Below are 14,875 nucleotides of genomic sequence, written 5' to 3'. Positions count from 1 at the left end.
GAGCCTCGACAGAGCGGAGCCTTGGAAATGCCTGCATCGGGGGAAGGTGAGCGAGGGCAGGGTGGTGACTCGGAGAATAGAGAGAAAACAGAAGGAAGAAATGTGTCTGCTAGCACTTGTCTGGCTGGGGCTGCTTCAGACGGAAGCTGATGGGTAATCTAGCAAGGGGTGTTCCTTGCAGACATTCTGTAAACACACTGTGATGATTTCAAACAGGAAAATGGCTCTGCCAGCCCAGGTCTGACCACCTGCCTGGGAGACGGGACATAAACATGTCAAGGACGATTCGCAGTTCAAGGAGGCAAATGGCAAGGGCTGGGAGACAGGCCGGGAATCAGGAAAGTGCCCTCTGAGAAGTGGAAAAGACTAGGTGTCTCCAGCAGACAGGAGGTAGACCAGGGCGGGAGATGTCAGGGTGGGCGTCTCCGGGCCAAGTGGCCTGGGATCGCACTGCTGAGACTGACACCTGCCAGGTGTTCCTGAGGCTGGTGACTGGTCTGCCCTTTGGCCGGTCTTACTCTGGGAAACACGCTGTCATGAAGTCATGGTAAATGAGGTTGTGCAGTCAAATGGAGCCAGCTGGTGGAGGGCCTTGAATGCCGGGCCCAGGATGTGGAATGTCATTGTGAGGCTGGGAGTAATTAATGACTTTGGATTAAAGATGAGGCACGACGATAGGGTTCTCTTAGGAAACGAGATGAGTGAGCGATGTGCTAGAAAAGAATGAATGGAAATGTACAGGAAGCTAGACATAAGGTAACGTGGAGGTAAAGAGTATGAAGAACGTTATGACCGGATGGTGGGCCGCACAGAGAAAGATGTGTAACGAAAGCCCTTGTTTATTAAACACCACCGTGGTCCAGGCAAGAACCCCTGGCACAAGCGGGTGTGGTTAAGTGTTGTGGCCTCCAGTTTCCCGATGATGAGAAAGAGGCTCGCGGAGTTCGAGGGACTTGCTGGCCTGCAGTACAGCTGGCATTGTCATCTCGGCCTGACAGACTCCCAGCGCCATGTCCTTCCACCCTCCTTGTCCGGGCAGCGGGAGAGTGTATTAGTCTTCTCTTGCTGCTGTAACAAGTCAATAGACTTGGTGGCTTAACACGACGCTAACGTAGTTCTGTCGGTCAGACGGGGGCCTTACTGGACCAAATAAGAGCAAGGTGTCAGCAGTTCTCATGGAGGGCTCTAGGGGTGAACGGGTCTCCTCGCCTTTTCCAGCTTCTAGAGGCCACCCGCGTTCCATGGCTCGTGTCCCTCTTCCTCTGTCTTCAAAACTAACGATGTTTCATTTCTTTGACCATTTTTTCTTGGCCACATCTTTCTCTCTGACTGAAGCCAGGAAAGCTGCTCTGATTTTAAGGTGTGATTAGATTGAGTCCACTTGGATAATCCAAGATAATCTCTCCATGTCAGCGTTCGTACCTCAATCCCAGAATCACTCCTGCCCAGCCCAGAGCGCGATGCTTGCTTTGTACTGATGCTGTGTTTTGGTAAACGCCATTGCAAAGGGGGCTTTTGTCGAATGGAAAGTCATTCAATGGAGGACAACACAGGCATTGAAAAGTTAATGGTGTTGGCAACACAGAAAGAGCATGGTTGGAGGACGACGGGGCAGCGTGAACGCCTCTGCTCACGTTCGTTCTGAACACACTGCGAAAGCTCCTTAGCACAGTTAATCCCGCCTTTGGTTCAACTCTGTGTTATTGTCAAGGCTGGCAGAGGCATAGGTCACCCCACGTCGGAGCCTGACCGCAGAAATAAAAGTGAGGGCTAAGTCTGGAGCTTAAGCACCCACTTTTGCACTTCTAGAGTTGAGATTCCCGTTCTTTGCTTCAGCAGGCTGTCTCACCCCCGTGTGTTTGTCCACCCCATCCCCCTTTTTGGTCACAGTGAGTAGCCACGACCTTACCAGGCTGACTGACACCCCTTTGTTCCCAAAGTAAGCCACTCTATAAAGCATCAATTTTATGAAAATTACCTCAACCGGTAGGATTACGTAAGCATAAATAGAAAGTTCAGTCTGTGATGAAATTATTAGAAAGCTGGCAGCAAATGGTTTCATTAAAGCTCAGTATAATCCTTTTCTCATTTCATTTTTAAAGTCCTGGCGTTGATTCATCTCCAATGCAATAGACTGAGAATCTTATTATAATGTGATAAAACTTAGAAATATAATTTTCTCTTTTTCTCTTATTTTATATAGAGACTTGGCATTTGTTATAGATCCTTCAAAAAAAAAATGATGTCTTAGAAACATTAAAATTCACATTCTTTGGGCACTAAGTCTTCAGGCTTACTGAGGATCCTTCTGGTTTTCCAGCCGTTTAAATGATTTTATTGAGTGGGTCTCAAAGATCGTTGGGATGAGGAGGTAAGAGAGGCCGAAGCTTGTGTCTCCCTCCGACGAGCAACCACAAGACGGTGGGAGAAGAAAAACTTTCAAAGAGTAGAGAAGAGAGGTGAGTCAAGGGAGCGAGACTCAGTACCCAGGTGACCACGCGGAGAGCGGTCCTGTGGGTTAAGAAATGGAGAGTCGATCGAGTCATTGGCTAATTCTAAGTGCCAACACGATCACGCTGACCACTTAGTTTTAGCCCAGACGGCAGGTGTGACGGAAATGCTGAACGAAGCCTCAGGAGCCAGCCGAGGGTCTGCAGAGAAGGCTGGAGTCTGGAAACTGACCATGCGATCGCGCAGAACAGTAAATCCCTTTCCCAAGTCGCCACTGTGGGAAATGACCGACAGAGTGAGAATGGAGAGGAGTGAGAAGCGTGGTTTGGCATCGACGACCTCGGAAGGAGCCGCGCCGGATCCGGGCTGACCGTGAGCGGTGCTCCAGGTCGCAGGAGATGCCGAGACGCGATCGCGAGTGTGGGCCGCGTTCACACCCCTGCTCCGCCACCTCCTGGCTGTGTGACCTTGAGGAGGTGCCTGAATTCCTCATGGGTAGGCTAATCTTTCTGGCAGGGCTGTGGTCACATCTGAGGTCACACAGGTAAAGTGCCCCGTCTCACGACTGTGGTGGAGTGATGTTCGTCAAATGGTAGCTCTTACTGTTTACAGAGAAGATAAACCAACCGTCTTTATTGCTTTTTATAAGTTAGCCAGAAGTCCTCTCATATTTATTAGCGATTGTAGTCAGAGTTATCAACGAGATGTGGGCTGATTATCTCATCAGGTCGAGAAGGGAATGTTATTTTGGAAGCCTTTAAAACATACCTGTGGAGGGAAGCAGCCGTGCAAGAATTCTGAAAATCCGTTCATGGCATCGAGTGAAAGAGCGCACCGCCATTCCAGCCTGAAGGACATTCTTTGAGTGACGACAGGCATTTTGACAGCGCATGGGGACATGCCTGGCATGTTGATACCATCATCCGGGAGGTTTTGCAAGATCTAAAACATCGAACCTGCTACCTGAGACCTGGCCTTTATCTCCTACGTGCATCTCTTCTTAGATGGAAATGAGCAGGTGCCAGCGGGTCCTGGACTCGCCGGAGCAAGACTTCTGGCTCCTGGCGTTCAGGCAGCAACCATTAGCCTGTAAATTTTTTTTTTTTTAAGTTTTTTTTTTTTTTTAACTTTGGTTTTGGTTGTCATTTGGGCCTTTTAGGTATTAACACAGAACCAAGAAGCTCTGGGGCTCTTAAGAGTCTCCTTCAGCAACCCCACACTGTACCTTTCAATTTCCGGGCACTGAATAGCTGTCTGTAACAGTCCATTTGGGAAGAAATTGATAAAAATCAGCATGCCTGCCAATAATTCACTTATGAAGGGATCAGAACAAAATAGTTGTTCATCTGCTCAAAATTGCGGAAAACACAAAGAGCTCTAAGTCCACCGGCCCAGCCCATGAAGGTGTGCTATCCGGCAAGGCCAGCCATGGGCCTGGCACTTAGCTCCACACCTGTGCACGTGAGGTGGGATGCCAGAGTTCACGTTCACGTTCACGTCCACACCCACGGGACCATTCTCAGCATAGCCACCTGGGAAGGCTGCCCAGCCACCTCTGCATTTCGGGGCTTTCAGGAACCTCAGAGGTCACCTAATTGGATTTAAATGAGAGTCAAATCTCTGCGAATTTATGTTTTGGGGGAAGGGAATTGTACTGATCTGAGTCTTTTGAGGGAGTTTAATTTTGGAAAGAAAGGAACTTCACTCAAAGCCAAGTCTAGTGAATAAGGTAAAGAATCAGGATGGACAAAAATGAAAAGCAAAGCGAGGCCATAAAACGGCGGCACAGGGCTGCTCCGGTCACCCTCAAAGTGGGTCTGAGGGGTGATTCCAAAGTCACCTGGACAAAGGACGCTCTTCAGACTGCCGGCCTGGCCACGACCTCTCAGGAGCGGACGGCAAAACTCATGTTCAGGCCTTTAAAAGTGTGCACGTTCTCTGGCCCAGAAGTTCAGTTTCTAGGAGTTTCTCACAAGGAAATTACTGAGATGGTACACGAAGATTCAACCGTTAGGAAGCTCGGTGCTGGGTTAATAACAGCTTAAAAACCGGGAGTGGCCTGAAGGTCCAGCAGAGGGACTGGCTGAACATAGGACACATATGGTCCATGGGACACGGAGCAGTCTTGGAAATGATGCTACTGAAGTGTTTCCGTTGCTATGGAGAACTGCTTATGTAAAATGAAAAGAGCAGGTTGTATGACAAAGTAAGGTGTGATCCAGGTTCAAGGGTGTCCGGATGGGTCGGGCATAGAAAGGGATGGGGAAAGGCAGATCGCGTTGCGGATGGCAGGTGGGACTGTGAATATTTTTGCTTTTTTTTTTTGCCTGTCTACATATTATGATTTCTCTGCAATGAAAAACTGTTTTTACAATAAAAAGTAACAAAAGGAAACGTCAGAGAGAGGAGGAAGAGGCGCCGATATCCTGAAAGAGGAATTACGATGAACCAGCATTCGCTTGTTAGAGCCGCGGTAACTCAGAGTGGCTTAATCAGCAGAAAGTCATTGTCTCCATCCTGGAGGCTGGAAGTCCAAGGTCAAGGTGTCAGCAGGGCTGGTTCCTTCTGAGGGTCATGAGGGAGGAACCAGTTCCGTGCCTCTCCGAGCTTCTGGTTATTCGCTGGCGATCTTTGGCGTTCCTGGCTTCCGTGCATCTCTCCGATCACTGCCTTCCCCGTCGCACGGTGTTCTCCCTGTGTTGTGTTCCCGCGTCCATATCTCCCTGTTTTATAGGGACGTTGGTCACATTGGATCGGGGCCTGCCCTACCCTCATATGACTTCGCCTTCATTAGTTACATCCGCAATGGTTTTATTTCTAAATAAGGCCACATTCTGAGGCACCCGGGGTTGGTACTTCAACATATGAATTTGGGGGAGGACACAGTTCAACCCATAACAGTACCCCAATGAATAGCCATGCCGCTCCAACCCGATACAGGTTAGTACCAAGCTGCCACCACCCCCTGTCCCAGCCGCTGTGTGGTACGAGCAGGGACCCAGGTGAGCAGTCGTGGGGTGGGGCACAGACACCCCTGAGCACTCCAGGTTCACAGAGATAATGGTGAAAACAGAGAGCGTGAGCAGGGCCCGCCTTGCCCAGCACGCCCCGGCCAGGGCCGCAGACCTGAGAGGGTATTCGGATTAGCACCTCTGAGCCAGGGAGACCAGCGTAGAGAGCCGAGAGGAAGAATAGTCTAAAGAAAAAGAAAAGAGCATATTGTTCCTTTTGGTTGAATGTAGGAGTTGTGATTTAAAAAATGGAAAGAAAGGCCAAGAGAGAAGGGAGAAAAAAATATTACGATCGCACAAAAATCTGCACACAGATATTTATACCGGCTTCATTCATAACCCCCCAAACACTTGGAAGCAACTGAGATGCCCCTCAATGGGTGAATGGATAAAGAAGCTGTTGTATATCCACACCGTGGAACATGATTCAGCGATTAAAAGGGGATTAGGTATCGAGCCATGAAAACACATGGAAGAACCTTAAACGCACATTATTAAGTGGAAGAGGTCAATGTGGAAAAGGTACTACTGTGTGATTCCAGCTATATGACATTCTGGAGACGGCAACTATGGAGACTTAACACGGGAGTAGTTGCCGGGCATTTGGGGGATGAGGGGAGATGAACAGGTGGAGCACAGGAAGTCGTAAGGGAGTGAAACTATTCTATATGCCACTGGAATGGCTGACACATGACATTACGCATTTGTCAAAACCCGTAGAATATACAACACAAAGAGCGAACCCTAACGTGAATTATGAACTTCAGCGAACGATAATATATCAATGCTAGTAATAGGGGCACTTGTGTCAGGGTGAGGGTAGGAGGTGTGTGGGACTCTGTACTGCCTGCTCTGTTTTTCTGTAAATCTAAAAACCACTTTCAAAAAATAAAGTCTATTAACTTCGAAACCGCAAAATATATTATGAATAAAGAAATGTAAACGGGATCGTGCACTTAGTCGGCCACCCAAAAGAGGCCCTGGGCAGATAAAAAGCCTGGGCAATGGCAAGAGCTAGCACTTTTTCAAAGGCAGTTGAGAAGTTACAGATGACCGGAAGTGTGACCCAGCGGGATCTCCATGAGTCAAACAACCCTGGGGCTCACACCTATCTCAGACTCCACAAAGCCCTTCTAATGGAGCTTAAAAGTGCAGGGATGCGGGGGCGGGGAAGAAGAACCAAATTCTTACTCAGAGAAATAACCGTTTGGAACACGCACGCACGAATGTCAACAAGTCACGTAGATCTTATCAGCACCACGTTTTTGGTGCCTCCCAGCTATCCAGAGAGGCTCCAACAGCCTGTCAACACCCTTCAGCGTCCCACACATTATGGGCCTAGCAACACCTTGGGAGGCTCTGCCGTGGCCAGGCCTGTCACCCCAGGGCCCTTACGAGTGTGAATTCTCTCTCTCCTCACAGGTACCATCCCCTCAGTATGCACGAGTGTCTTCTGTCTGTTTCTCTGCTCACTCGCTGTGACTTGGTTGGGGCTTCCTGTCTATAAAATTGAACAATACCTTCATGCTAATTTTGGAAAGAGTTACCCAAGTTGGGAAAGTCCGATGTTCTCACATCTGAAGGAAGAGAATGCGTAGTTTCAGTAATGTGAGGAGAAGTCATACAAAGTCATCATCGAAGTTTGTTACGTTTACACCTTTGCAGATAAAATATTGTGGTTTCACAAAGTTGTGGATAAGGGATGAGACGTTCCTCTCTCCGCCTCCCCCATCGCACACACCAAAAATAAAACTCACAGGATATACACGGCTCCATGGAAATCCAGCCTTTCAAACGTAATTTTCCCGAGTGGTGCAAAAGACCATTTATTTAGACCGGGGAAAATGTTAGTCCTCACCCTATCGCTCAGCTTTCTTTCACGATTACCTGTTTATTCCATTAAAGTCGGTGAATGGATCTCTTTGTTAGTCTGTGTTTGTTTTCATTTTTAGGCAGCTCTAAGTGCCTTGAAACAATTTTCTGAGCAAGGACTGGATCCAATGGAAGGGACGATGAATATCGAAAAAGGTTCTCTTGAAAAGTGAGTAAATCTTCTGTTGCATTCTTACGTTTATAGTTTCGTCACTGTATAAAAAATAAGATGTAGATAATAAGATGGAAAAAACTCGAGACAATAATATCTATGTCTTACAAAATTATTCCCAGTACGATGAAATGCAAACAAACGAGAAGCAGTATATATGGTCATATTTGTTTCCCACACCGTGCCTGTGAAAGTTTTAATCTACTGATTGGCCATCATTTCCGCATTTTACTGCCTTTGTTGGAAATAGTTATGTGAGTTTTGTTGACTGTAGATACTTGCAAAACTAACAAAAAATTGTTGTGCACGTCTTACTGCTGAGCATTTTCTGGCTACACCAAACGTTTTCTGAGCTGAAAATGTTCACTCACGATTCCCGCTAAGTTGTGAGCACAGCAGAGAGGAAAGAAAAAGAAGGTGAGAGCCGGCTTTCTCTCCCCTTGGAATAAAAAACGAATTTGTTTTTTATTCACATGGTTTTATGAAACACGAGCAAACGTTGCCCCAAAAATGCGGCTCCCAAGGTCTGTAAAGGCAAAAATGCAGCTCTAATAAGTCTTTCCGAGATCTAGCTCATAGCTTTTTTAACGACATTGAACATGAGATCTTATCTGAGACTGAATTTGAGGTCTCTCCAGAGACTCAATTTATACCAAAGAAATTGAAAGCAATTGTATTTATGTGGCGGAATCCAAACTCCTTCGGAGCAGTAATAATGGCAGGTGAGGTTTCAGGACACACGCAGGAGATAGCATTTTTAGGATGAAAAAAGCAGATAACCCAGGACGTGAAAAGCAGATATGCTGATCCTGCAGTCGAAGGTGCATACCCCCAACCCAACACTTGGTCATTAATATTTAAAAGGTGAGAGCGTGAGAAGAAAACATTTGGTAAACAGACATGGAATTTTAAGTTGTCTATAGATTGGCAACCATTTATACGCTAATTTAATCAAAAACATTTCCACATGATCTCATCAGTAGACTATCTGAACATAAATATTGTTGTTTCGCTTTAAAATGTCATTTTGGTGGTGACCTTTGAATCCTGTGTGCCATCTGCTAATAAACATGTCTGAAGACGTGCAACCCTGGACCTTCAGCTCTTGTTAATGTATTAATCTTCCAGACAAGGCCAGCATCTGGGAGAGAAAGCGGACAATAAGCAGACACACCCGGCCTCCATCACTCAGGACGGCAAGAAATCAAAGTCCGTCATCTAGCAGCTCCCAGAACCACGGCTGCCACTGCATCCTTATAAACCTGTCAGCACGCACGAGGGTGTCTGTGTTCAAGGAAATGAATGACTAATACCATTATTTGAGTCTTATGTGAAGACAACACCATTCTAACACAAGAGATAATATACGTAGTACTGTTAACAGGGGAAAAAAATCAAACTTTGTGCATTTCCCGTGGAATTTGAGATCAGATCATAACTCATTTGCCCAGGGGCAGCAGAAATCTGATCCTGCTACTGGAGCTTAAAATAACAATTAACGAAAAGTGTTAGAAGCAGAGGTAACATTTTCAAATGATGAATAGAGAAATTGGGTTTGGTTCTGTCATTCCTACTGTTTTGTCGTGGCGCTTGTGTTCAGTTATATTCTCCTCTCTCTCTCTCTCTCCCTCTCTCTCTCTCTCTCTCTCTCGTTTTCAATAATGCTTGACGATTCAAAAATTAACCAATGACGTGCTGTGGAATGTGACGGTTGTTGTCTTCATATAGAGTCACACGGTTTCTCTTTTTATGCAGATATTTGTAATCTTCATCCTATATCGATATGAGTAACTTTAAGGCGCACTACTCAAAGATGTATGCAAACAAACATGGTTTAAATCAGGTCAGATGTTTAATCAAAAACATGAAATAACATTAGGAACAACTAGTTTCAATATACTCCAGGAATTTAAAAAATAAAAGTCACTTGTGGGTTTTGAGCTCCATCATACTCTCAGCCACCAAGGAGGCGTCTTGCCTCTGCAAACCATTTCCCTGGATTCCACGTTCTGTTGTGGAAATTGCACCCACCCCCATTCGTGTCTTGTAGCCACTCACTGTTTGCATCGAGAGTGTTTTTAATAACTGCCTCTGGACTTGGGACAGTGGCTAGGATCAAAATAAGGAATGTCCACGCCGGGGAAGGGGGAGCCTGTTTGGGGGAGCTGTCAAAGTCTCGCCAGCCTGTAGCCCGTCACGCTCCGGGCCAGCATGCCGGAATCCAGCGTGTAGCAAACGCAGTAAAAATTTGGTCAGTTTCTGTGTGAAGTGTTGTTATTGTTGTTCTTTTCATTCCCTCGCTGTCATCTCTCAAGAGTCACCTCGGTGAAACCCATCCCAAAGGCCACCACCCGGCCTAGTCATCCTGTGCGGCAGTGGCATTAGAGGAGATCCCTGCCACCGGCCGTATCTGCGAAACTGCGGAGCTGCCTCCTGGGTGGTTCCTGACCAGCCCGGCGTCATTGTTCAGGCTTTTTCTCCTTATTGATGTGCGAACGTTATGCAATGAGAAAACACTGTGTGCTCTAACCGCTCGCCCAGGACGACAATAGGAATATACTTATGTAAGATTTCACAAGCAAAACCACCACGCATCGTGATCTGGCTGACTCACGCGCGACAGAAGAATACACAAACAGCAGCATAAGGAAATGACTCCGGGCTGTTTGTAGTGATCCCCACGTGGGGAAGTCTGCCAGTAAGGGGGGGGGTGGGGGTGGGGCTGGTGCCCTTGTTACATAAAGCAGGTCCTGGTGGAAATACCAGCACGTTTGTAAAGCTGGGCTACACAGAGTCAGCCAGGTTGAACGGTACGTCCTGCTGCCGAGCGCCAGGGAGCAGAGGGCCCTAACTCATCCCCTCAGGAGGGGACGGGCCCCCCTCCCCAGGCCTTCACCGCACCGGAGGCAGGATCCACGGTCCAGATAGCACTGACGTGGCCGTCGGGGCTGTGAGAGAATGAGCACAGGGCACAAGCAAAACTACTCAGTTCTCACGAGCCGAGTAGCCAAAGTCTTTAACTCCTGAGCTGTGTGGCACAAGTCACCCTCAGAGCTGATGGATCTCTGAGCCCGCCAGAGCCGTGGTGGTGGAGATGTAAATTGGCAAAGGACTTCGAGTGTAGGGGAGGGGTATTTATTCCGAATGATGTCCCATCTACCTGCTGGAAGGGCCCAGCAAGGCCTTCAGGTATTTCCCAGAACAGCAGCTCTTGCTGGGAACTCTTGGTTTCCTTTGGGTTGAATTAGCAATGCAAATGTCCCTCAGTCCCGGTCCCTCACAGGGCCCTGCTGTAAGGATGTGTTGCAAAAGCAATGTTATATATCATTAGACGGGAAACCCATTAAGTGGATTTATTGAAAGAATGTTTCTTCAGCACGAGGAGATCTTTTTGATGAAAAATGGAACTCATTATTCTTTAAAGGACACAGATTGACTTATCTCCTTTATCAATTACAGTGTCTGCTTTCAGCTTTCCTCAGTCAGCACAGGGCTTTGCAGTCAATTCCCAGTGCTGAGGCCAATGTGTTTTATGAAAAAGGTTTGTTTTTGTGTTTTAATTGGAAATGTAATATTGCACTCTGGAGCTCTGACCACTGCTCTCCAGGACGGCTTGCCAAAGATCGATGGCGAGACAGCACCGATCAGGCGGTGACAAGGACATCCCTCCCCTTTCCTGGGGCGACCTCTCTGAGTTCTTCGAGCAAGCCTTCTCAACAGTGTTGTTTTTGTCATTGTTTTTGTTTTTGTTTTGACAGCTTCAACCAATTTCCTGCAGCATAACATAAAAATATTTTAATGAAAAACTTACACTATTATACAGAGGTTTTTAGGACTCCTAGTGACCTTGGAAATGTGATCCAGACCAATCGATTGGTGTTTAAATTCTACCACAGGTGAGTTATCACCGTACCTGCCCAGAGTGTGTTCTGTACCTTTTAATTTCCAACAGCCGCCTCTTATCACATGGCCAAGAACAGTAGAAAACCTAAAGATTTTGCACACAGAGCTAAGAAGTCATTAATGGCAAAATCAGACACGACTTTGTCTTTGGTTTTCCCCTAACCTACCCCTTAATAGTGGTACCTGATAATATTGGTACCTGACACATGTATATGGTACATCGAATAAACGGACAAATGAACGACCTATCAAAGGAGTAGATAAACCTGTTAAAAGAACTAAAATTGAAATCTCATGGCTTATGTGACACAGAGATAGGCACTCACGATAATATGTGACATTAATGTGGACGAGATTGTTGTACATTTAACCCCCGGGGAGACGGTGGCGTTTCTTAATTAAAAACAGGGCCCCGAAAACACTCACTTCAGCGGACTCTGGGCCCACTGCCTTGCCCCCTGTCTTCCCCTTTCTTCATTTACACCCCTTCCCTAGGCCAGCTGATTTCATTCCAGTCCCCACCCCCAGATACCTCCTACATTTCCACAATTGCAGATGCATATCTTCCTGAGGAGGGACACTATCTGGCTCAAAGTGAAGACTGCCCTAGACTGGGTCCACCCCGACTGCCTCGTTCTGGCAGACAGCGCCCCCGGTCCATTTCACCTTTCCGAGACTCAGTTAAAACTTACCTCGCTGGGGAAGCTTTCCTCTTACATTCTGACCTCTTAACCAGAAGCTCCTGTGACCGAATCCCCAGCACATTCTGATGTATGCTGGGAATACAGAAAATAAATAAACAAAGGAAACCACTTCGCCCTCGAGAACCCACGTTCTAGGTGGAGGGAAAGACAGACAAGGAAATGGTGCGGCGTTTCGTGGAGCATTCTGTGCTCGGAACCAGCGCGTTGTATCTCGTTGTTCATCTGCTTAGGTACCGTGCTGTATTCTGGTGACGCTGTCGAAAAGCCACCATCTGGTTTCACTCTAGTAGAATATATTATCTCACCTCCACACACCCCAAATGTCTACTGACTGACTCCCACTCTTAGCCCCAATATACATGTACAAGTAAAGCTCTTTAAGCTCACCTGCACTCAGGAGGCTGATCAACTGAATTTATTCCTCATTGTATCTCCTGGCCTGGTGATAGTGCCCGCCTTAAGATGGTAAGTACTCAAGAAATGTTTGCTGAATAGATGAATGACCCTAAAACCCATGCCATGAAGGATTTTCCAGTCTGTCCTGGATGCATGGACAGAGAAGTCTGGCCTATTGAATAGAGCCACCTGTCTGGGAATAAACTTCCGGTTCTACTTCTGTTAATTATGTAGCCCTGTTGAAGTCATTTAACATCTTCAAGTTTCAGCTTTTCATCCAAAAAAAAAAAAAGAAATAAGAATATGCCAGAGTATGTGGTCTATTTTTTAAAGTACACAAGTTGTTAAAGTAAATACAGTATTTCAATCAGAGTTGGTAGGTGTTAAAGAAAAAGCCATGGTCTGGGATTCAAGAGTCTAGAGGCCTGGTTCAGACACAGATATGACCTTGACAAAGGGTTTAGCCTTCCTGGGACTCAGTTTCCACATCTATAAAGTGATGGGCCCCAAGAGCATGGTAGCTCTAAACTTACAATATTACCATTAGTACCTCTGTTACTAGGGTTATGCTATTATTCAAATTTCATCTCTAATATGCAATTTTTTCTTTTTAATCAAATACCTGCAAGGAAAAATACCACTCAAATCAATTAGTATTCTTTTGGTTGAGAGTTCTAGAAACCTATTCAAACCAGCGATGAGACATTTGTTATTTAGCTACAGGCTATTTCACAGAACCTAAGGGCAGAAATGCAGAAATAAACTGGAGCCAGGAAGAACAAGGCTGTGGGGAAACCAGGAAGCTCTCTTTCTCCCTCTTTCAAGTCCCCTCCTCCCTGTGAATGTGTGAATCATTTCTCTCTCCACACGAGCTCCTGCTACGAAAGTACACACATCCGTACACACATGGCTACCAATAGAGCCCAAGTTTACAGCCACCTGAAGAAACACTGAATCTCTCTCTTGATTTCATTCCCAAAGTCATAAAAAGCAACCCCTGGTTGGCTCGCCTTGGACCAGGCGTTCACCGCTGGCCCCCATTGTACAAATATGGCGGCCCCAACTCCACCTGTGTGGACTAGGGCAGGGTAGTCACCAGAGAAGAGAGAATCCCTGTTTTAGAAGACAAATCTCTGGTATCTGCCTCGACTGCTTCCCAGGGAGCAAGGCTCATTGTAGTCAGTGTAAACAGCGAAGCTTAAATAACTAACAGTCTCTCAGACGTCACGGATTGTTCTCAGGTTCGTGCAGGCTGTACTGTTTGTTTGCTTTTGTTTAATCCTTTCGGTCTTTAGTTTCAAGGGTCTGATGAACCACAAAGCAATTCTGAATGAGTCATAAGACTACCTAGGAGAAAAATAAAAACTTCCACGCGATTCCAAATTAGCATATTTCTTAAAGCCTCCTTGACTTCAGCATAAATCATGAGAAATTTAAGCCACGCAGCGGTTATCCTCCTCCTCCGTGATTTCTACAAACTGGGAGACCGGAGACCACTTCCCCGCTGTCGTTATCCTGAGCGGATTTTAACAGTAAGGCAATTCCCGATTCTCACTCCTGAGATGGATAGAAATGGAGGCAACCTTGGTCTCATTTTCTTTCAAATTTCAAAGTTTCAAGGGAGCCCAAAGAAGGGAGGAGGCTTGGTTATTTAAGTGGATAGGAGGAGGCAGGCAGTAGAAAGGATCAGAAATTTGCATTTACAAGTGGCTGAAGAAGCCAAGCTGCGTGGAAGAAGAATGAGGAAATGGAAAGTTCTGGAGAAGTCATTTGTGACTGGAACAGAACTCAGGTGTTCCCTGCAGGTAAGTGTTTAAATGAGCAGTCGAAATCTTACGTTTCCTCTTGAGGGGAGGACGGGATGGTCCGGGCTGTCTATTGCCACAGCGAGGAAGTGAGGGAGGCCGCGGAGCCAGGAAAAGCACCCACAGGACCTGGCTGGCATGAGGAGGTCATAGAGGAGCTTCGACAGCCCCGTTCAGGAGGGAGGGGGAAGTGGGTGCAGGGCCGGGCAGCCTGACCCCCCCTTTGAGGGGTGGACAGCTCCTCGAGCAAAGTCTAAGTCCACGGTCTACTAGATGCACATATACTGGCACCCTAGATGTAAGGACTGTAATGGGCACACCTTTCCAGAGAGCCATCTGACGAGCGTATCCAAGTGTTTAGTGAAGAGGGGACGCCGTCATCAGCAGCCTCCGCCCCCTCTCCACCCGGGGGTGGCAGCTGCTTGGGTGCTGTCAGGGCGGTGGAAGCAGGTAGTGCTGAAGGAACGTGCACACGGCGGGTCTCTCTCCAGTGGCCTGTGGCCGGCGTGATGGCTGCCTCGAAGACGGAGCACCTGCAGATGGACATGGGGCGTCTGGCCT

The 14,875-nt window shown here is 47.0% G+C and overlaps 1 protein-coding gene and 2 long non-coding RNA genes across 9 annotated transcripts in view; 2 read left to right on the top strand and 1 right to left on the bottom strand.

Annotated features, from left to right (window-relative positions):
• STAU2 (staufen double-stranded RNA binding protein 2) overlaps positions 1 to 9,774 on the top strand; it is a 232,365-nt gene extending 222,591 nt beyond the window's left edge. For all 6 annotated transcript variants that reach the window (XM_023534609.1, XM_023534608.1, XM_023534610.1 and 3 more), the window contains 2 exons: positions 7,415 to 7,503; positions 8,635 to 9,774. In XM_023534609.1, coding sequence (XP_023390377.1) covers positions 7,415 to 7,503; positions 8,635 to 8,728 — 183 coding nt within the window. In that variant the 3' untranslated portion in view covers positions 8,729 to 9,774. The remainder of the gene's footprint in view (positions 1 to 7,414; positions 7,504 to 8,634) is intronic.
• Positions 9,088 to 14,851, bottom strand: LOC111744104. 2 transcript variants are annotated; one of them, XR_002782007.1, is made up of 3 exons: positions 14,347 to 14,851; positions 13,579 to 13,856; positions 9,088 to 12,185 (listed from the first exon to the last, which is right to left on the bottom strand). It is a non-coding gene; the product is annotated as an uncharacterized LOC111744104 (long non-coding RNA). The 2 variants fall into 2 exon arrangements; XR_002782008.1 differs by lacking the exon at positions 13,579 to 13,856.
• The window catches only part of LOC111744103, a 7,376-nt gene continuing 6,223 nt past the window's right edge, over positions 13,723 to 14,875 (top strand). Inside the window, exon 1 of the long non-coding RNA XR_002782006.1 lies at positions 13,723 to 14,314. This is a non-coding gene — a long non-coding RNA (uncharacterized LOC111744103). The remainder of the gene's footprint in view (positions 14,315 to 14,875) is intronic.

Source organism: Pteropus vampyrus, unplaced genomic scaffold (genome assembly GCF_000151845.1).
Source record: "Pteropus vampyrus isolate Shadow unplaced genomic scaffold, Pvam_2.0 Scaffold127, whole genome shotgun sequence".
Lineage (NCBI taxonomy): Eukaryota > Metazoa > Chordata > Mammalia > Chiroptera > Pteropodidae > Pteropus > Pteropus vampyrus.
The sequence above is the reverse complement of the archived record's forward strand: the minus strand, read 5'-3'. Positions and strand labels throughout refer to the sequence as shown.